The 22,128-nt window shown below is 29.4% G+C and overlaps 1 protein-coding gene across 1 annotated transcript; it reads left to right on the forward strand.

Moving 5' to 3' along the window:
* Window positions 1–4,594: 4,594 nt before the first annotated feature.
* On the forward strand, window positions 4,595–21,828 carry LOC142230835 (uncharacterized). The gene is made up of 5 exons (XM_075301460.1): window positions 4,595–4,970; window positions 5,061–6,058; window positions 6,170–6,394; window positions 19,036–19,153; window positions 21,806–21,828. Exons 1-5 carry the CDS (start codon window positions 4,595–4,597, stop codon window positions 21,826–21,828), a joined length of 1,740 nt encoding a protein of 579 aa, XP_075157575.1.
* Window positions 21,829–22,128: the final 300 nt, after the last annotated feature.

The following is a 22,128-nucleotide window of genomic DNA, read 5'->3' on the forward strand; positions in this document are numbered from 1 at the left end:
AGGCGGGCAAGCTAACCATTGTACCACGGTGGCTCCCATATAACAATTATTAGTCATAAACAATTTTTCAATAAATAAAGTACACTCGGGATTGATACACAAAAATTCACTTTATTTCCAAATGAATGTAACACACAAAACCAAGTGGACTAGGCAATGGCACAAGCCGAACTGTTTGGCCGTTGTAATATATTACGTCTTCAATAACAGAAATTGTAGTATCAATTAAAAAAAAAATTGAAAGTCAATTAAAAAATAATTGATACTATTAATTTTTGTGATTGATTTTTGTTTCAATTAAAAAATTTGTTGAATAAATTAAATTTTTAATTGCATTTTTTTTTTCTTTGTTCTATCCAAATGTCTGTAAGCTTTTAAGTAATTTGGAGTTTCTTTCAAAAAGAGAAAGACAATAAGGTTTCCATGCTTTAAATAATTTTCTGTTGATTAAGCTTTAGTCAGCGCAAGGCTTTAAGCTGAAATCAAAACAAAAACCATTGCAAAAATATCAGAATTCAAATCAAAAATGAATAGATTTCAAGCCAATAGCAATTTCAGAAATTTTCTAGGAACTCAGTATCAAAAATAGCTAGATCTATTTATCAAATAACTAAATTCGCATTACTGAGAGATAATTCGCCTTTTGTGCTCTCTCTCGTGTTTGAGTGAGTTTCCATTTCCCTGTTCTTTGCTCGAAAGAGATAAGCATTAAGTATTACGTTTTTGTTCTAGTTTGGTTACAGTTTAAAACTGAATGGAACCCTAGGGAATGAGAATTATTTTCAATTACCTTTATTTTACTCCAATCAAATACTACTGACTTTATCATCTATGAAATATGGGAGCGAATCTCTCTTGCTCGCTAACTAAAGCTGATTGAGTTTCCGTTTCCATTATGATTGAGTGAATAGTGTGGTGAGTATTCGGATTTCTCTCATGCTCAACAGGTTTTATTTTGTAACCCAACAACCACACAGTCAGTTTAATTCTTGCCCTCGCGTAGTCCAGTTGGTTTTAGCGGTGTTGCGATCATTTGGCAGTAAAGTGAAATTTTTGGTCAATCGTTTGTCTGCTTTATTTATTTATATTAACAAGATTAGAAAGAAGTGCTTATGGTAAAAAATTATAACAGTAATTTGATCATATTCGATTTATTACATAATCTCTTTTACAAATTCGTCATATGTACAGGCTTATAAGCAATCAATAAAAGCAAGTAAATTTTTTTTTGTATTTTCATTTGTTTTTTATACATACATATATTTAATGGCGTAATTCCAGTGTTCATTTTATCTAAGTGTATGTACTTCACTTGACTTGTATCTATCTATCTTTTGCTCTTAAAAACAAATTTCTCCCTAGAAATTCATAGCTCTCACTCTCTTTAATTAAAACCTTACTGAGGTAGAATTCACCATTGTTAAACAAAAGGATTCGTCTAAGAGAGAAGTTAAAAATCAACAGGAACAAAATAAATAAGTATATACGGCCGTAAGTTCGGCCAGGCCGAATGTTATGTACCCTTTACCATGGATTGTACAGAAACTTGTTCTAAAGACTGTCATCCACAATCGAATTACTTTGGTTGCGGTAACACTTGCCGATGGCAAGGTATCTTAAAACTTCTTAACACCGTCTTCTCAATTGTAAGTTAGTCCATACGGGGTATATGTTAAACAAAACAAAAAAAGGCCTATTAAATACACAACAATTACACATATAATTCAGTTTGACAAAAATTTCTATAGAAATAAAATTTTGTTTAGTTTTGTACAAGATATAATACAAGAATTCGCCAAAATACCAATGGATTTGTTTTTAGAAATAGTGACACTATGCATTAAGGACTCCAGATATTTCACATATAACGATAAGATATTTGAACAAACAAAAGGAATGCCTATGGGATCTCCTATATCTCCCATAGTCGCAGATATCATAATGGAGGAATTATTAGACGACGCAATGAATAAACTCTCAAAAAAGCCAAGATTTCTGACTAAATATGTTGATGACATATTTTGCATCATAGACAAAGACGAAATTGACAACACATTGACGACTCTTAACGCATTTAATCGACAACTTCAATTCACAATGGAATGTGAAAACGAAGGAAAATTGCCTTATCTTGACACAGTGGTTCAAAGACACAATAATCAACTAAGATTAAACTGGTACCAAAAGAACACAGCATCGGGAAGACTAATCAACTTTCACTCCAATCATCCTCGACGTATTAAGATCAACACTGCTACAAATTTTATAAACAGGGTTTTAAACATAAGCGACGTAAAATTTCATAAGGCTAACGAGAAGAAAATACGACAGATTCTACAACAAAATGACTCCCCAATAAGACAATTAGCGATCTTCTAAAGTACGTGAAAAATAAGAAAGATACAAATGATGACAAACAGGAAGCCACATCTATGGTTTTCAAAAAGATGACATATGTCCCAGGCTTCTCCGGAAGATTTGAAAAATCAAACATATACAACAATATGACCTTTTCACCAAACCTAAGACTAAGATAAAAATGGAAGACAAATCAAATGTAGTATATAAAATAAAATGCGATGGGGACGAAAACAATGGATTGTTGTCCGATGGCTTACACACAAAAAAATTTTTTTCTGATTCAATCACGAAATTAATTGATCCAATTAATTTTTAATTGAAATGTCTTCAATCACCGAAATGATAGTATCAATTAAAAAATTAATTGAAGGTCAATTAAAAAGTTAATTGATCCAATTAAAAAATTAATTGATACTATTATTTTTGTGATTGATTTTTGTTTCAATTAAAAAATTTGTTGAATCAATTAAATTTTTAATTGAATGTTTTTTAAAACTCAATTAAAATTTTAATTGGAAAAATTTTCGTGAAATTTCTTTGTGTGTATGTTGGCACCACTAAAACCCAATTAAAAACAAGACTTTCTGCCCACAAATCCGATCAAAAGATGAAAGACAAGCCCTTAGAACAAAAAACGGCACTTGCAGCACATTGCAAAACCACAGGACACATACCAAACTTCAAAAATGTTGAAATACTGACGATGGAAGAGAATACTAGGAGAAGATATACATTGGAGATGCTACATATAATAAATACTCCCCCTGAGGAACGCATGAACTTCAAAGCCGACACAGACCACTGTGCACAGATTTGCAGAAATCTAATACAAAATCGCAAACACAATTAAGATAATAAATCAGTTAGACATGAGCATTGTAAGGAGAAAGTCTATTACTTTGTAAAATGTAAATATAATTAATGTTATATTTTTGTTTCAAAACGTTGTTGAAGTTAATATTGTAAAATATTTAAATTATTACAATTTATAGATAATATCTCGCTGAAGATGATCACCGATGGTGTATCGAAATATCCGAGAATAGCAATATTTCAATAAAAAGTAATGAAAAACATTAACACCAGCATTTTTCATTAGTCCATGACCTTAAGCCAAACAAATAATCCCAAAAAAGAAATAAAATTTTGACAAAATTTTCTATAGAAATAAAATCTTGACAAAATGTTCTATAGAAATAAAATCTTGACAAAATTTTCTATAGTAATAAAATGTTTACAAAATTTTCTATAGTAATAAAATTTTGACAAAATTTTCTATAGTAATAAAATTTTGACAAAATTTTCTATAGCAATAAAATTTTGACAAAATTTTCTATAGAAATAAAATTTTAATTATATTTGCTTAGTTCGGCTTGAGGTCATGTGAATAAAAACAGATGTTGTTGTTTTTTGAGTTGTATTTTTATATTTAAAATTTTCCAATATTTCGAGACATCTCCGATGCTCGTCTTCAGGGAAATTACTTTAAACAAAAAGAAAAAAAAAAACATTTAACACATTAACAAAAAAATATATCATTACATGAAAAACACAGATAATTACATTTAAATTTAAAGAACAGTGAACTTCTTTACAAGGGAGTATATTTACAACTACTAGACTAGACTCTCAGGGCATAAATCTGATCAGAAAGCCACTGATAAGCCCTTGGAGCAAAAGACGGCACTTGCAGCACATTGCACTTTAACAGGACACAAACCAAACTTTAAGGACGTAGATATTTTGACGCAAGAAACCAATTATAAAAGGAGATTTACTCTGGAGATGCTACATATTATAAATGTACCTGCAGAAAGACGAATGAATTTTAAGACTGATACGGACCATTGTGCACATATTTATAGAAATATTGTACAAAAATATAGAAAGACAGATTAGCTTTTAGTTGTAAATATACTCCCTTGTAAAGAAGTTCACTGTTCTTTAAATTTAAATGTAATTATCTGTGTTTTTCATGTAATGATATATTTTTTTGTTAATGTGTTAAATGTTTTTTTTTCTTTTTGTTTAAAGTAATTTCCCTGAAGACGAGCATCGGAGATGTCTCGAAATATTGGAAAATTTTAAATATAAAAATACAACTCAAAAAACAACAACATCTGTTTTTATTCACATGACCTCAAGCCGAACTAAGCAAATATAATTAAAAGTTTAAAGGTCAACTAATTAAAACAACAAAATACACGGAAGGCACACCGCAATAATTTTCAAAATGAAACTTTACAAAAACATTAAACATAACACAGAAACGAAAAATATAATCAAACAATATTCCAAAAGTAACAGGCAAGCAGCATCCCTAAAGGCATCAACCACTTTTCTAATAAAATGCAAACAAGCAGGTATTATACCAAAACTCATCACTAATACAACAACACATACTTATAACATCTTCAATACTAACAACTTGCCGCCAAAATTCAAACGAGAGTTAGAAAAGCATAACTATAACTTTCACACTAAAGTATTGAATCTCATCATACAATACAAACACATGCAAATACACAAAAATACAATAATGATTTCTAATGCTAAAGATAAACTAAGCAAAGTCATGAGCACGGATGACTACAACAAATTCATTGAGAGTGAAAATACTCTCAGAATATCACACAACTATAAAATTAAAACTACTCACATTAAAAAACTAAACGCATTAAAACAACAACAACAAGTAGAGCTTGGCATGAACAACAAAACAAGTTGGTTTGAGAACCTCACAAATAAAACCATACCAACTAATGTTAAATGGCTGCTTTCTCTACGACCCAAGTTTTCTCTTCCGACAACAACAACTTCCTTTCCGTTGTTCAATGTTATAGCTGAAGGCGATGAGTGCATACAAACATTAGACAATAAAGAAGAACAAGAGAACGCGAGAGTACGTTTAGCTTCTCTTATAGATGACCACATACAAAAGTCTAAACCAAATAAGAAAGAGAAATTTATACTTGACACAGTGGGGGAGACACGGAAATATCTAAAGGAAAATAAAGATTTACTTATTCTAACTGCTGATAAAGGGGGAAAAACCGTAGCGATGTATAAAGACGATTATGAAATAAAGATGAAAAATATTTTAAGAGATATTTGTACATATAGACGCTTAAAAAGAGATCCGACATCAACACTACAAACCAAAAATAACAAACTGGTGGAAAAATTATTCAGAATGAACATCATTGACACCAACGAAAAATTAAAATTGATATGTAAAACTGCTAACGCCCCTCGAATTTATGGACTTCCGAAGATACATAAGGAAGGAGTCCCTGTAAGACCGATATGTTCTTCAATAAATTCCCCCTCTTATGAACTATCAAAATATATTGTAAATATTTTGAAAAATTTGACGAAAGATTCTAAATATAATGTAAAGGACGCAATTGAATTTAAGAATAAAACCAGTAATATTAAGATTGAGGACAATGAAACAATGATCTCGTTTGACGTAGTATCTCTTTTTCCAAGCATTCCAGTAAATTTGGCGATTAAGATTATAAAAGAAAAATGGGACGAAATAAAGGACTATACGAAGATACCGATGGATATTTTTATAGAAATGTTAACTTTTTGTATAAAGGACTCAAGATATTTTGTATATGATGACAAGGTGTATGAGCAACGTAAAGGAATGCCAATGGGATCACCAGCTTCACCTATTATCGCCGATATTGTAATGGAAGTACTCTTGGACTCAGTATTGGAAAAATTGACTATTAAACCAAAAATAATGACAAAATATGTAGATGATCTGTTCTGTATTTTGAATAAAAATGACGTTCAGGCCACTTTATCAGCTTTAAACGCCTTCGATAGACAAATTCAATTTACGATGGAAACAGAAGAGGACAACAAGTTACCATACTTAGATACCATAATTCTAAGGCACAGAAATGGAATAAAAATTAACTGGTATCAAAAGCCAACAGCCACAGGACGATTGATAAATTTCAACTCCAAACATCCTAGACGAGTTATAATGAATACGGCTACAAATTTTATAAGAAGAGTACACGATATCAGCGACAAAATATTTCATAAGGACAACGAAGATAAGATAAGGACCATATTGCGATTAAATGATTTCCCGAATAAGACGATTGACGACCTAATACAACATGTAAAAGAACAACAACATATCAAACATGACGAAATTGAACCCAAAATTTATAAACCCTTGACATATGTCCCCCAATTCTCGGAAAGATTCAAATCATCTAACATGCTAAATAAGGACAAATTTCAAATTGCACAAAGGACTCATAATACAGTAAATCAATTCTTCAGCAAGACAAAATCCAAAATTAAGAAAGAAGACAAGTCAAACGTAGTATATAAGATCAAATGCAATGGAAATGACTCTGATACTTGCCAAAAAGTATATATTGGTACAACGAAAACCAAATTAAAAACTAGACTCTCAGGGCATAAATCTGATCAGAAAGCCACTGATAAGCCCTTGGAGCAAAAGACGGCACTTGCAGCACATTGCACTTTAACAGGACACAAACCAAACTTTAAGGACGTAGATATTTTGACGCAAGAAACCAATTATAAAAGGAGATTTACTCTGGAGATGCTACATATTATAAATGTACCTGCAGAAAGACGAATGAATTTTAAGACTGATAGGGACCATTGTGCACATATTTATAGAAATATTGTACAAAAATATAGAAAGACAGATTAGCTTTTAGTTGTAAATATACTCCCTTGTAAAGAAGTTCACTGTTCTTTAAATTTAAATGTAATTATCTGTGTTTTTCATGTAATGATATATTTTTTTGTTAATGTGTTAAATGTTTTTTTTTCTTTTTGTTTAAAGTAATTTCCCTGAAGACGAGCATCGGAGATGTCTCGAAATATTGGAAAATTTTAAATATAAAAATACAACTCAAAAAACAACAACATCTGTTTTTATTCACATGACCTCAAGCCGAACTAAGCAAATATAATTAAAAGTTTAAAGGTCAACTAATTAAAACAACAAATAAAATTTTGGTAGATTATTTTTGGGGATCGGTTATACATAACTACACGCTCACAAAAAATCGCTTCTGTAACATATACTCCCAAACATATTTTGCTTCAAGCATATATATTTTTGGGTATTGCCCAAACATTTATATGTTTGATCTCTTCCAATATATAATATGTTTGAAAGCATATTGGTCTAAACAATATATGTTTGGGTAGTCTAAGTTCCAAACATTTTGTATTTTTGCATCCAAATTCAATAATGTTGTCTTCCAAAAAACAATATGTTATTATGTGAACATATAATATGTTTGGAAGCATTTTGCACCCAAAAATATTATATGCTTAAAAAAAATCTCCCAAACAATATTGTGCTCAAAATTTTATTTATTTATTTATATATTTACAATCATAATGAATTATGAAAATAAACAGGTAATATAGGTGCTAACAACATAGGTTTTCGACCTGAATGCTCAAAATTTTGTTTCTGCCCAATTGTATATTCCCCCACATCTTTCTCACTTCCACGAGATTTTTTAGTTCTTAGCACCTTTTTCTGTAATACAAACATTGTAGAAGAAATTATTCAATTGTATGATTTTTTTATTTTAATTTTACCTTTTGCCGGACGGGGATTCGAACAGCGGACCACACAGTTTGTAAGGATCAAAGAAGTAGCTGATCAATTGCCCAAGGAAAAATAAAATGTTAATTTTGTAATAACAAGCAACAACCACCAACTTAATTCAATATCGCTCCCTGTTAAATAGCGCTCCAAGCTACTAAACACATATATGTTTATAGGCTATTTCTAAATTAATATATGTTTGCATCCAAGCATATTATATTTAAAAACATTTTATGTCCCAAACATAATATGTTCTAACATATTAACATATATGACCCAAACATGTTATGCTAGTTTATGAACATTATATGCTTGCACTCAAAAATATTGTGTTTAAAAATTTGTGTTCCAAACATATAATGTTTATAGCCAAACATATGAAAAACAGTCTTCTTCATCCGTGTATAGACCGATATGGACCATGGTTGTTGGTATGGTTGTTAGCGGCCATATACTAGCGCAATGTACCAAATTTCACCACGTACCAAATTTCAACCGAATCGGATGAATTTGCCTCCTCCAAGAGCTCCAGAGGTCAAATCTGGGGATCGGTTTAAATGGGGGGTTATATATAATTAAGACCGGTATGGACCAATTCCTGCATGGTCGTTAGAGACCATATACTAACACCATGTACCAAATTTCAACCGAATCGGATGAATTTTGCTCCTCCAAGAGGCTCCGAAGGTCAAATCTAGAGAAGAGGGCTACATATAATTATGGACCAATGTGGATCAATTTTTGCATGGTTGTTAGAGACCATATACTAACACCTTGTACCAAATTGCTGCCGTATCGGATGAAATTTGCTTTTCTTAGAGGCTCCGCAAGCCAAATCGGTGGATCGGTTTATATGGGGGCTATATATAATTATAGACCGATGTGACCAATTTTTGCATAGTTGTTAAAGACCATATACTTACACCATTTACCAAATTTCAGCCGGATCGGATGAAATTTGCTTCTCTTATAGGCTCCTCAAGCCAAATCCTCAAACTTAATATTCACCTTAAGGGAAAAAGTCCTAATTTTATTTGGGTTTACGCCTTGAATAATTTTCTCGCATGTTATAGAAATATAACATATGAGAAACGATAACGATATCTGGACGATAACTAGCTATCGTAATGAAATACCGTTATTGTTGGATAATGTCTTCGCTACAGCGTACTCTAGCCACAAACCTCGTGTAGCAAAATACCCATATGAATGAAGTTGCCAACCACATCAATTATACCTGAGGATTGCCAACACAGTATTTTGATTTAAATAACATGACAAATATCCTCCAATTTTTGAGGATGACGAAAAAAAGAATGAAATGGTAAAAGTTTGCACGGGTTTCATAGTTCGCAGAATCTTGACAAAATTGGTAGATATTTCGCTGTTTGCTAGATTAGTAGAATTCTTGGTGTTTTGGTAGATTTTTTCAAAAGTCCCCCACCAACGAAAATGTTCCTCTTCTGTTTGACAAATTTCATTACGGAGAAATCAGGAAAATATAGATTATTCCATTTGTATTTAGTTAGTAACTCCACAATATATCGAATAAAAACTATCTTCCGAGGAAGAGGTTTCTGTTCTGAGGACGCTTTAGAATTATTGAAAATTTAAGTGACTACACTGAAAAAACAGTGAACCCACTAGGGAGAAAACTTTTGATTAATTTTAGAAAATTTTGAATATTTTTAGAAATTTTTAACTAAACAGTATAACAAGCGCTGGCATCACGCCGAAATCACAAAAATAAGTAAACTGTTTTCGACAAGTTCAAGAAAATTTGTTAGACATAAATATTTTTTTTTCACTTGTTAAAGAAAATTTTGTAGTTTGAAGAAAAAAATTGGAGTTCAAAATTGCAAGAATGTCTTTAGTGACATACGAAGTTCATGATGGACGCTTTTGTAGTAAAATTTACAAATTTGAAGAAATAATGAACTATTTTATGATAAATACGAATTTAGTAAATTTGTGTATAATTTTTTCCCGTCTTTTAGTTCATTTACTAACGTAAGCAAAAAATTATAGAGTAAATGAAACTTTCTCCAAATAAAATAATTTCATGAACTAAAATAAAGTTAAATTGGCTTTAGTGAAATAGTGAGTTCACTTTTTTTTGAGTGTATCATAAAAAATCTTAGTTTTCTTCGTAAGAAATTTTTTTCTCCATATTAACAGAACAAAATTGGATCAAAAGCCTAAAATTAAGAATTTCTGTTTTCATTTTCTATATTTTAACAGAATTTTCGCAAAATTTAGTAGATATTTTGAACTCTTGTAACAACCGTTAGGTACTTTAATTTTCTATAGAAATAAAGTTTTGCATTTTTTGTTTTACAGAAATAACATTTTCCAAAAATTTTCTATAGAAATTAAATTCCACACCATTGCATTTTCGTTAGAAATAAAATTTTGCAAAAATTTTCTAGAGAAATAAATTTTGGAAAAAATTTATATAGAAATAAAATTTGCAAATATTTTCTGTAGAAAGAATCTTTTGCAAAAATTTTCTATAAAAATAAAAATTTACATACATTTTATTTAAAAATAAAATTTTGCAAAAATTTTCTATACACTGAAATAACAGTGAACCCACTAGGAAGAAAACTGTTGGTTAATTTTAGAAAATTTTTTATATTGTTATAAAATTTTAACTAAACAATATTACAAAACCCTGGCATCACGGCGATGTCATTAAAATAAGTAAATATTTTTCGACAAATTCAAGAAAATTTATGAGACATAAATAATTTTTTTCACTTGTTAAAGAAGATTTTGTAGTTTGAAGGAAAAAATTGGGGTTCAAAATTGCAAGAATGTCTTTAGTGACATACGAAGTTCTAGATGTCCGCATTATTGGTAAAATCTACAAATTTTAAGAAATTCTGAACTAATTTGTGGGACACACGATTTTAGTTAATCGTTATTCTTCATTTGTGTATAATTGTTTCCTCTGTTTTAGTTACTTTAACTAACGTACGCAACAAAATATTAAAATCATGGAAACTTTTCTTAAACTGTAATAATTCCATGAACTAAAAGAGAGTTAAATCGGCTTTAGTGAAATATAGGGTTCACTTTTTTTGAGTGTAGAAATAAAATTTTGCAAAAAAAAATCTTTAGAAATAACACTTAAAAAAAAAACAAGTATATACGGCCGTAAGTTCAGCCAGGCCGAAGCTTATGTATCCTCCACCATGGATTGCGTAGAAACTTCTACTGATTGACAAAATTTTCTATAGAAATAACATCTTGACAAAATTTTCTATAGAAATAAAATTTGGACAACATTTTCTATAGAAATAACATTTTGACAAATTTTTCTATAGAAATAACATTTTGACAAAATTTTCTATAGAAATAAAATTTTGACAAAATTTTCTATAGAAAAAAAATTTTGACAAAATTTTCTATAGAAATAAAATTTTGGTAGATTATGTTTGGGTCGAGTGGCAACCATGATTATAAACCGATATGGACCAATTTTTGTGTGATTGGGGATCGGCTATATATAACTATAGACCGATATGGACCAATTTTGGCATGGTTATTAGCGGCTCCGGAGGTCAAATCTGGGGATCGATTTATATGGGGGCTATATATAATTATGGACCGATATGGACCAATTCTTGCGTGTTTCTTAGAGACCACATACTAACACCACGTACCAAATTTCAACCGGAGCGGATGAATTTAGCTCCTCTAAGAGGCTCCGGAGGTCAAATCTGGGAATCGGTTTATATGGGGACTATATATAATTATGGACCGATATGAACAAATTTTTGCATGGTTATTAGAGACCATATACTAACACTACGTAACAAGGTCCAACCGGATCGGATGAAATATGCTATTCTTATAGGTTCTGCAAGCCATAGAAAAATGGGCCGATATGGCTCATTTTCAATACCATCCGACCTACATCAATAATAACTACTTATGCCAAGTTTGAAGTCGATAGCTTGTTTTCTATAGTAATAAAATTTTCCAAACATTTCCTGTAAAAAGTCAATTTTGCAAACATATTCTATAGAATATGTTTGCAAAAATTTTCTACAGAAAAATTTTCTATAGAAATAAAATTTGGCAAAAATTTTCTATAGAGATATAATTTCGAACAAGTTTTCTATAGAAATAAATTTTGCAAAAACTTTTCGTAGAAATAAATTTTTTGCAAACATTTTCTATAGAAATAAAATGTAGGAAAACTTTTCAACAGAATTAAACTTTAACAAAAAATTTCTATAGAAATAAAATTGTGCATTGATTTGCTATAGATATAAAATTTTGCAAAAATTTTCTACAGAAATAAAAAAAAATTCTATAGAAACAATTAAGGAAAGTCTAAAGTCGGGCGGGGCCGACTATATTATACCCTGCACCACTTTGTAGATCTAAGTTTTCGATACCATATCACATCCGTCAAATGTGTTGGGTGCTATATATAAAGGTTTGTCCCAAATACATACATTCGATTTGGACAGAATTTGATAGACTTTTACAAAATCTATAGACTCAAAATTTAAGTTGGCTAATGCACTAGGGTGGAACACAATTTTAGTAAAAAAATATGGGAAACATTTAAATCTGAAGCAATTTTAAGGAAACTTCACAAAAGTTTATTTATGATTTATCGCTCGATATATATGTATTAGAAGTTTAGGAAAATTAGAGTAATTTTTACAACTTTTCGACTAAGCTATGGCGATTTAACAAGGAAAATGTTGTATTTTGACCATTTTTGTCGAAATCAGAAAAACATATATATGAGAGCTATATCTAAATCTGAACCGATTTCAATCAAATTTGGCACACATGACTATATAACTAATTGTACTCCTAGTGCAAAATTTCAACCAAGTTGGGCCAAAACTCTGGCTTCTGGGGCCATATAAATCGATATCGGGCGAAAAATATATATGGAAGCTATATCTTAATCTAAACCGATTTCAATCAAATTTAGCACACATGACTATACTACCAATTGTACTAATTGTGCAAAATTTCAAGCTAATCGGGATAAAACTTTGGCTTCTGGGTCCATATAAGTGCATATCGGGCGAAAGATATATATGGGAGCTATATCTAAATCTGAATCGATTTCAATCAAATTTGGCACACATGACTATACTACCAATTGTACTCCTTGTGCAAAATTTCAAGCTAATCGGGATAAAACTCAGGCTTCTGGGTCCATATAAGTGCATATCGGGCGAAAGATATATATGGGAGCTATATCTAAATCTGAATCGATTTCAATCAAATTTTACACACTTGACTATACTACTAATTGTACTCCTAGTGCCAAATTTCAACCAAATTCGGCCAAAAATCTGGCTTCTGGGACCATATAAGTCAATATCGGGCGAAAGATATATATGGGAGATATATCTAAATCTAAACCGATTTCTTCCAAAATCAATAGGGTTCTATTCTGACCCAAATTAGGAACATGTACCTAATTTGAAGGCGATTGGACTTAAATTGCGACCTAGACTTTGATCACAAAAATGTGTTCACAGACAGACGTACGGACGGACGGACGGACAGACGGACATGGTTATATCGACTCAGGGACCCACCCTGAGCATTATTGCCAAAGTCACCATGTGCCTATCTCGTCTTCTTCTGGGTGTTACAAACATATGCACTAACTTATAATACCCTGTTCCACAGTGTGGCGCAGGGTATAATAATATTTAGTAGAAAAAAATTCTTTAGAAAAAAATTTGAATAACATTTTCTATAGAAATAAAATTTTGCAATATTTTATCTAATTTTGCAAAAATTTTCTATACGAATAAAATTTTGCAAAAATTTTCTATAGAAATAAAACTTTGCAAAAAATTCTATAGAAATAAAATTTTGCAAAAAATTGTATAGGAATACAATTTTGCAAAAATGTGTATAAAAAACTGTATCGTAGGAAAATTGATAAATATTTCGCTTGAACATTATCATGAATATCTATATTTCTGAATGCAATAGATCAAAATGTTTTTGTAAGCTTGTAAACAATAATAGATCTTCTTAGAATTTCACCAAGAATTTATATATTTTATGGGGTCTTAGGCGAATATTTTGATGCGTTAACACGACAAAGACTGACTTTGTCGTGTTAACCCCTCATCCTATACCCAACAAGTATTTGAAGTAAATAGATAATGCAAATTCGTTAATTTTAAGTTTAAATGGCCTAGATTTAAGTCTAGATAGCCCTAAAAAGCCGATGCGAAGCTCAATACACAAATCCTTTCCAAAAGCTCTCATAACGACAACCCTATAACATATGTTTCCACGGTAGTCATTCTCTTAATCTCATTACAGACTCTCTTATTATGTACATTCCCATGAGAATCATTCTCTCATGTCTTTTTCAATACTCTTTATAAAAAATGCAAGACAAAATAAAATACGTTCTCTGTTTTGATTTTGAGCACATTGAACTTTTCAGAATTCTGTCATAAATGGAGGAAACAAAAATGTTGCAAGTGATATGATTTTTTTTTTCTTTTTTAATTTTTTATTTATGTTTTCTTTTATTTTTGCGTCTATACTACCACTACAATACGGAGATGGTTGTAGTAATAGTATTAAAATGTTTTGTAATTAAAACTAGAAAGGGTCCGGTGGGCTGTGTCCACTTATTGATTATTCATTTAATCATCTATGATAAGATGATTTAATAAAATCACTGGATATTATTAGGAATTGATTTGAAAAAAATAAAAATACTTAATTGTTTTGGAAAATTTGAAAAATATTCAAATTCATAGGTAAATTGACATTAGGTCCATCTGGTCACGCCATTTGGACTATTTATAGACTCGTAGATTTAAATGGCCATCTCGGTTAATTGCTCAATGAATTTTGTCAAAATTTCACTGTTTGTAGAAAGTTTTGTCAAAATTTTACTTCAGTAGAAAATTTTATCAAAATATTATTTGTATAGAGAATTTTGTGGAAATTTTATTTCTTTTATATGGGAGCTACCGTGGTGCAATGGTTAGCATGCCCGCCTTGCATACACAAGGTCGTGGGTTCGATTCCTGCTTAGACCTAATACGAACAAGTTTTTCAGCGGTGGATTATCCCACCTCATTTTTGAGTGTTTCAAAGCTTATTTAAGTGGTTTCACTGCAATGTGGAACGCTGTTCGGACTCGGCTATAAAAAGTAGGTCCCATGTCATTCAGCTTAACAAGGAATCGGGCAGCACTCAGTGATAAGAGAGAAGTTCACCGATGTGGTATCACAATGGACCGAATAGTCTAAGTGGGCCTGATATATCGGGCTGCCACCTTATCTAACCTAACCTACATATAATTTTGCATCTGTAGAAAAATTTGTCAAAATTTTGTTAAAATCTTATTTCTATATAAAATATTGTCAAAACTTTATTTCAATAGGAAATTTTGTTAAAATTTTATTTCTATAGAAAATTTTGTCAACATTTTATTTTTATAGAAAATTTTGTCAAAATTTTGTTTCTAAAGAAAATTTTGTCAAGATTTTATTTCTATAGAAGATTTTGTGAACATTTTATTTCTATAGAAAAAATTGTCAAAATTTTATTTATATAGAAAACTTTGTCAAAATTTTATTTCTATAGAAAATTTCGTCAAAATTTTATTTCTGTTGAAAATTGTGTTAAAATTTAGCTTCTGTAGAAAATTTTGTCAAATTTTCATTTCTTTAGAAAAAGTTGACAAAATTTTAATTCTATAGAACATTTTGTCAAAATTTTAGTTCTACAGATAAATTTGTCAAAATTTTATTCCTATAGAAATTTTTGTCAAAATTTTATTTCTTAAGAAAATTTTGACAAAATTTTATTTCTATAGAAAATTTTATCAAAATTTTATTTCTATAGAAAATTTTGTCAAAACTTTTGTTTCTATAGAAAATTTTGTCAAAATTTTATTTCTATAAAAATTTTGTGAAAATTTTATTTCTATAGAAAAATTTGTCAAAATTTTATTTCTATAGAAAATTTTGTCAAAACTTTTGTTTCTATAGAAAATTTTGTCAAAATTTTATTTTTATAGACCATTTTGTCAAAATTTTATTTCTAAAGAAAAATTTGTCAAGATTTTATTTCTATAGCAATTTTTGTCAAAATTTTATTTTTATAGAAAATTTTGTCAAAATTGTATTTCTAACGAAAATTTTGTCAAGATTTTATTTCTATAGCAAATTTTGTCAAAATTTTATTTTTATAGAAAATTTTGTCAAAATTTTATTTTTATAGAAAATTTTGTCAAAATTGTATTTCTAAAGAAAATTTTGTCAAGATTTTATTTCTATGGCAAATTTTGTCAAAATTTAATCTCTGTAGAAAAATTTGTTAAAATTTCTTTTCTATAGAAAAATTTATCAAAATTTTATTTCTATAGAAAATTTTGTCAAAATTTTATTTTTATAGAAAATTTTGTCAAAATTGTATTTCTAAAGAAAATTTTGTCAAGATTTTATTTCTATGGCAAATTTTGTCAAAATTTAATCTCTGTAGAAAAATTTGTTAAAATTTCTTTTCTATAGAAAAATTTGTTAAAATTTCTTTTCTATAGAAAAATTTGTCAAAATTTAATCTCTGTAGAAAAATTTGTTAAAATTTCTTTTCTATAGAAAAATTTGGCAAAATTTCTATAGAAAATTTTGTCAAAATTTTATTTCTATAGAAAATTTCGTCAAAATTTTATTTCTATACAAAATTTTGTCAAAATTTTATTTCTATAGAAAATTTTGTTAAAATTTAGCTTCTGTAGAAAATTTTGTCAAATTTTCATTTCTTTAGAAAATTTTGACGTAATTTTATTTCTATAGAACATTTTGTCAAAATTTTATGCCTATAGAAATTTCTGTCAAAATTTTATTTCTATAGAAAATTTTGTCAAAATTTTATCTCTCTGGAAAAATTTGCTAATATTTTATTTCTATAGAAAATCTAGTCAACATTTTATTTCATTAGAAATGTTTGTCAAAATTTTATTTCTATAAAAATTTTTAAAAAATTTATTTCCACAGAAAATTTTGTCAAAATTTTATTTTTATAGACAATTTTGTCAAAGTTTTATTTCTAAAGAAAATTTTGTCAAGATTTTATTTCTATAGCAAATTTTGTATATATTTTTTTTTTATAGAAAATTTTGTCAAAATTGTATTTCTAAAGAAAATGTTGTCAAGATTTTATTTCTATAGCAAATTTTGTCAAAATTTTATTTTTATAGAAAATTTTGTCAAAATTGTATTCCTAAAGAAAATTTTGTCAAGATTTTATTTTTATAGAAAATTTTGACAAAATTGTATTTCTAAAGAAAATTTTGTCAAGATTTTATTTCTAAAGAAAATTTTGTCAAGATTTTATTTCTATTTCAAATTTTGTCAGAATTTAATCTCTGTAGAAAAATTTGTTAAAATTTATTTTCTATAAAAAATTTTGTCAAAATTTTATTTTTATAGAAAATTTTGTCAAAATTGTATTTCTAAAGAAAATTTTGTCAAGATTTTATTTCTATAGCAAATTTTGTCAAAATTTTATTTTTATAGAAAATTTTGTCAAAATTTAATCTCTGTAGAAAAATTTGTTAAAATTTCTTTTCTATAGAAAAATTTGTCAAAATTTAATCTCTGTAGAAAAATTTGTTAAAATTTCTTTTCTATAGAAAAATTTGGCAAAATTTTATTTCTTAGAAAATTTTGTCAAAATTTTATTTCTATAGAAAATTTCGTCAAAATTTTATTTCTATACAAAATTTTGTCAAAATTTTATTTCTACAGAAAATTTTGTTAAAATCTAACTTCTGTAGAAAATTTTGTCAAATTTTCATTTCTTTAGAAAATTTTGATAAAATTTTATTTCTATAGAACATTTTGTCAAAATTTTAGTTCTATAGATAAATTTGTCAAAATTTTATTCCTATAGAAATTTTTGTCAAATTTTCATTTATTTAGAAAATTTTGACGTAATTTTATTTCTATAGAACATTTTGTCAAAATTGTAGTTCTATAGATAACTTTGTCAAAATTCTATTCCTATAGAAATTTTTGTCAACATTTTATTTCTATAGAAAATTTTGTCAAAATTTTATCTCCATAGAAAAATTTGCCAATATTTTATTTCTATAGATAATCTTGTCAAAATTTTATTTCATTCGAAAAGTTTGTCAAAATTGTATTTCTATAAAAATTTTTAAAAAATTTATTTCCACAGAAAATTTTGTCAAATTTTTATTTTTATAGACAATTTTGTCAAAATTGTATTTCTAAAGAAAATTTTGTCAAGATTTTTTTTCTATAGCAAATTTTGTCAAAATTTTATTTTTATACGAAATTTTGTCAAAATTTTATTTCCAAAGAAAATTTTGTCAAGATTTTATTTCTATAGCAAATTTTGTCAAAATTTTATTTTTATAGAAAATTTTGTCAAAATTTTATTTCTAAAGAAATTTTTTTTCAAGATTTTATTTATATAGCAAATTTTGTCAAAATTTAATCTCTGTAGAAAAAGTTCTTTTCTATAGAAACATTTGGCAAAATTTTATTTCTATAGAAAACATTGGTAAAATTTTATTTCTATAGAAAATTTTGTCAGAATTTTAGTTTTATAGAAAATTTTGTCAAAATTTTATTTCTATCGAAACTTTGTTTTATAGAAAATTTTGTCAAAATTTTATTTCTATAGAAAATGTTGTCAAAATGTTTGTTGTAATTTAGCGGGCATTACCCGACTCATAATTCACAGTAAGATACGTCATGCCTTTGGCTTAATCATTTGACGCCAGATTCGAATTGGATTATATTATGCAATATGGTCAATGACTTATATATAAACCAGCTTATTTATATACTAAATAAAATTATTTAATGTAATTTTAGATGGTTTTTATACAAAAAGCTTTATGAAAATATATCGCAGGTTTGAAGAATGTTGAATTTAATTTTTTCCAAAATCAAATTCCTTAAGATTTGATATAATAAATCCAATCTAATGCGTTGGCCTTTTTGTGTTCTGTCTTTTTCTTTCTCCTTATCTGTGCTTAGCTCCACCATCGTCATCATTATATTATGACGACTGAGTGCAAAAAACTCGGCCAGTTATTGACCCTCTCATTGAACTCCACACAAAGTATGAAACAAAGTCGAAAGAACCACAATAACAGTCAGTGTTTTTTTTTTTTTTGCATGACGTACGTATATCATGCTTTGAGCATGACTCTCACTCATACAGTCCTACGTGTATCCCTAAAAATGTAATTGTGATTGTGTCTGGATATCGAAATGTGCTCGCCTGAATGAAATGTAGTTGCCACACTCCTTTAATGGTATCCAAAATATGAGTAACCTTAGATTTACCACCAATTTGAGAAAGGGGTTGATGCGGGCTATAATAAATTTGTGTGTAACACATCAAAATATGAATACCCGACTATATAACGTATATAAAGGGTGATTTTTTAAAAGCTATAAAAACACATTAAATTCAGAAAAATGACTGTAGGTGTCATAAGGAAAGATAAAATAAATTTTTCCAATGTCATGTAGTTTTTTTCGACATTTCTCTCAAATATCATACAGTTTGCGTCGGCTTCATCCAGTTCTTCTCCCGGCTTTACGAAAATTAAGGAAAATATTATTTATAATCTAATTTGTTCTTTTTTATGAATGTTTTCATTATATACTATTTTTGGCATGCAATTTGAAATTATAACTTACTATGCTTCTATAAACAACTTGTCAAAACAGCGCTTCGAACGCAAAGTCGATAATACAACAAGTATATACGGCCGTAAGTTCGGCCAGGCCGAAGCTTATGTACCCTCCATCATGGATTGCGTAGAAACTTCTTCTAAACGAATTACTTAAGTTGGGGTAACGCTTGCCGATGGCAAGGTATCTTAAAACCTCCTAACACCATCTTCTAAATTGTATGTAAGTCCATACGTGGTATATATTAAATCAAAAAAGATCGATCCAATACGTATATAATTCAGTTTGACAAAGTAGACATAAAATTTTGACCAAATTTTCTACAGAAATAAAATTTTAACAAAATTTTCTATAGAAATAAAATTTTCACAAAATTTTCTATAGAAATAAAAATTTTGACAAAATTTTCTATAGAAAGAAAATTTTGACAAAAATTTCTACAGAAATAAAATCTTGGTAGATTATTTTTGGATCGAGTGGCAACCATGATTATGAACCGAATAAAATTTGAACAAAATTTTCTATAGAAATAAAATTTTGACAATGACGAAAATTTTATTATGAACCGAATAAAATTGTAACAAAATTTTCTCTAGAAATAAAATTTTGACAAAATTTTCTGTAGAAATAAAATTTTGACAAAATTTTCTATAGAAATACAATTTTGGTAGACTATTTTTGGCTCGAGTGGCAACCATGATTATGAACCGATATGAACCAATTTTTGTGTGATTGGACCAATTTTGGTATGGTTGTTAGCGACCATATACTAACACCACGTTCCTAATTTGAACCGGATCGGATGAATTTTGCTCCTCCAAGAGGCTCCGGAGGTCAAATCTGGAGAACGTTTTATATGAGGGCTATATATAATTATGGACCGATACGGACCAATTCTGGCACGCTTGTTCAAGATCATATACTAACACCATGTTCCAAATTACAACCGGATTGGATGAAATTTGCTTCTCTTGGAGACTTCGCAAGCCAAATCTGGGGATCGCTTTATATGGGGGCTATAAATAATTATGAACCGATGTGGACCAATTTTTGCATGGTTGTTAGAGACCATATACCAATATCATGTACCAAATTTCAGCCGGATCGGATGAAACTTGCTTCTCTTTGAGGCTCCGCAACCCAAATCTGGGGATCGGTTTATATGGGGGCTATATATAATTATGGACCGATGTGGACCAATTTTTGCATGGTTGTTAGAGACCATATACTAACACCATGTACCAAATTTCAGCCGGATCGGATGAAATTTTCTTCTCTTTTAGGCTCCGCAAGCCAAATCTGGGGATCGGTTTATATGGGGGCTATATATAATTATGGACCGATACGGACCAATTCTGGCACGATTGTTAAAGATTATATACTAACACCATGTTCCAAATTACAACCGGATTGGATGAAATTTGCTTCTCTTGGAGACTTCGCAATCCAAATCTGGGGATCGCTTTATATGGGGGCTATAAATAATTATGAACCGATGTGGACCAATTTTTGCATGGTTGTTAGAGACCATATACCAATATCATGTACCAAATTTCAGCCGGATCGGATGAAATTTGCTTCTCTTTGAGGCTCCGCAACCCAAATCTGGGGATCGGTTTATATGGGGGCTATATATAATTATGGACCGATGTGGACCAATTTTTGCATGGTTGTTAGAGACCATATACCAACACCATGTACCAAATTTCAGCCGGATCAGATGAAATATGTTTCTGTTAGAGGCTCCACAAGCTAAATCTGAGGGTCCCTTTATATGGGGGCTGTACGTAAAAGTGGAGCGATATGGCCCATTTTCAAGACCATCCGACCTACATCGATAACAACTACTTGTGCCAAGTTTCAAGTCGATAGCTTGTTTCGTTCGGAAGTTAGCGTGATTTCAACAGACGGACGGACGGACTGACATGCTTAGATCGACTCAGATTCTATCCTATGATGGAGGGTATAAAAACGCTGCGATAATTTTGCGACATCTATACGGTTGACATTTGTTTTCTTCGCAGAGAAAATAAATTTCATACCGTATATGTATTTCCTACTCTCTGTTTTTATTTGAATCGATAATACCGTTCATATAATTTAGAGTTTGAAGATAATGTCATGTAAATGCTTATGGCGACTGCGGCTCAAATGGTCCATCCGTTTAGCCAAGTTTGTCATATTCTTCGTAACATTTATTTATTTTCTTGGCGAATCCAAGCCGCAAAGCCATATACGGATTCCAAAACTACACGGATTCCAAAACATTTCGTCCGGTAACACTCCAATGCGGGCTTGTCTGTATAGATATGAGGTTTAACGTAGCCCAAAACAAGGCTAAAGGCGTTGAATCGTATGATGTAGGACATTGACCTGTTCCGAACGTAGGAAAAAATGAAACCACATGCCAGGCAAGTGAAGCTCTTC

This window comes from Haematobia irritans, chromosome 3 (assembly GCF_050003625.1).
Source record: "Haematobia irritans isolate KBUSLIRL chromosome 3, ASM5000362v1, whole genome shotgun sequence".
In the NCBI taxonomy this organism is placed as follows: domain Eukaryota; kingdom Metazoa; phylum Arthropoda; class Insecta; order Diptera; family Muscidae; genus Haematobia; species Haematobia irritans.

Coding starts and splice junctions, on each gene's coding strand:
- LOC142230835 (XM_075301460.1), top strand. CDS start 4,595: ATGAAACTTTACAAAAACATTAAACATAACACAGAAACGAAAAATATA. Junction 4,971..5,060: donor CTACAACAAATTCATTGAGA/GTGAAAATACTC, acceptor AACAACAAGTAG/AGCTTGGCATGAACAACAAA. Junction 19,154..21,805: donor TCGAAAGAACCACAATAACA/GTCAGTGTTTTT, acceptor CATATAATTTAG/AGTTTGAAGATAATGTCATG.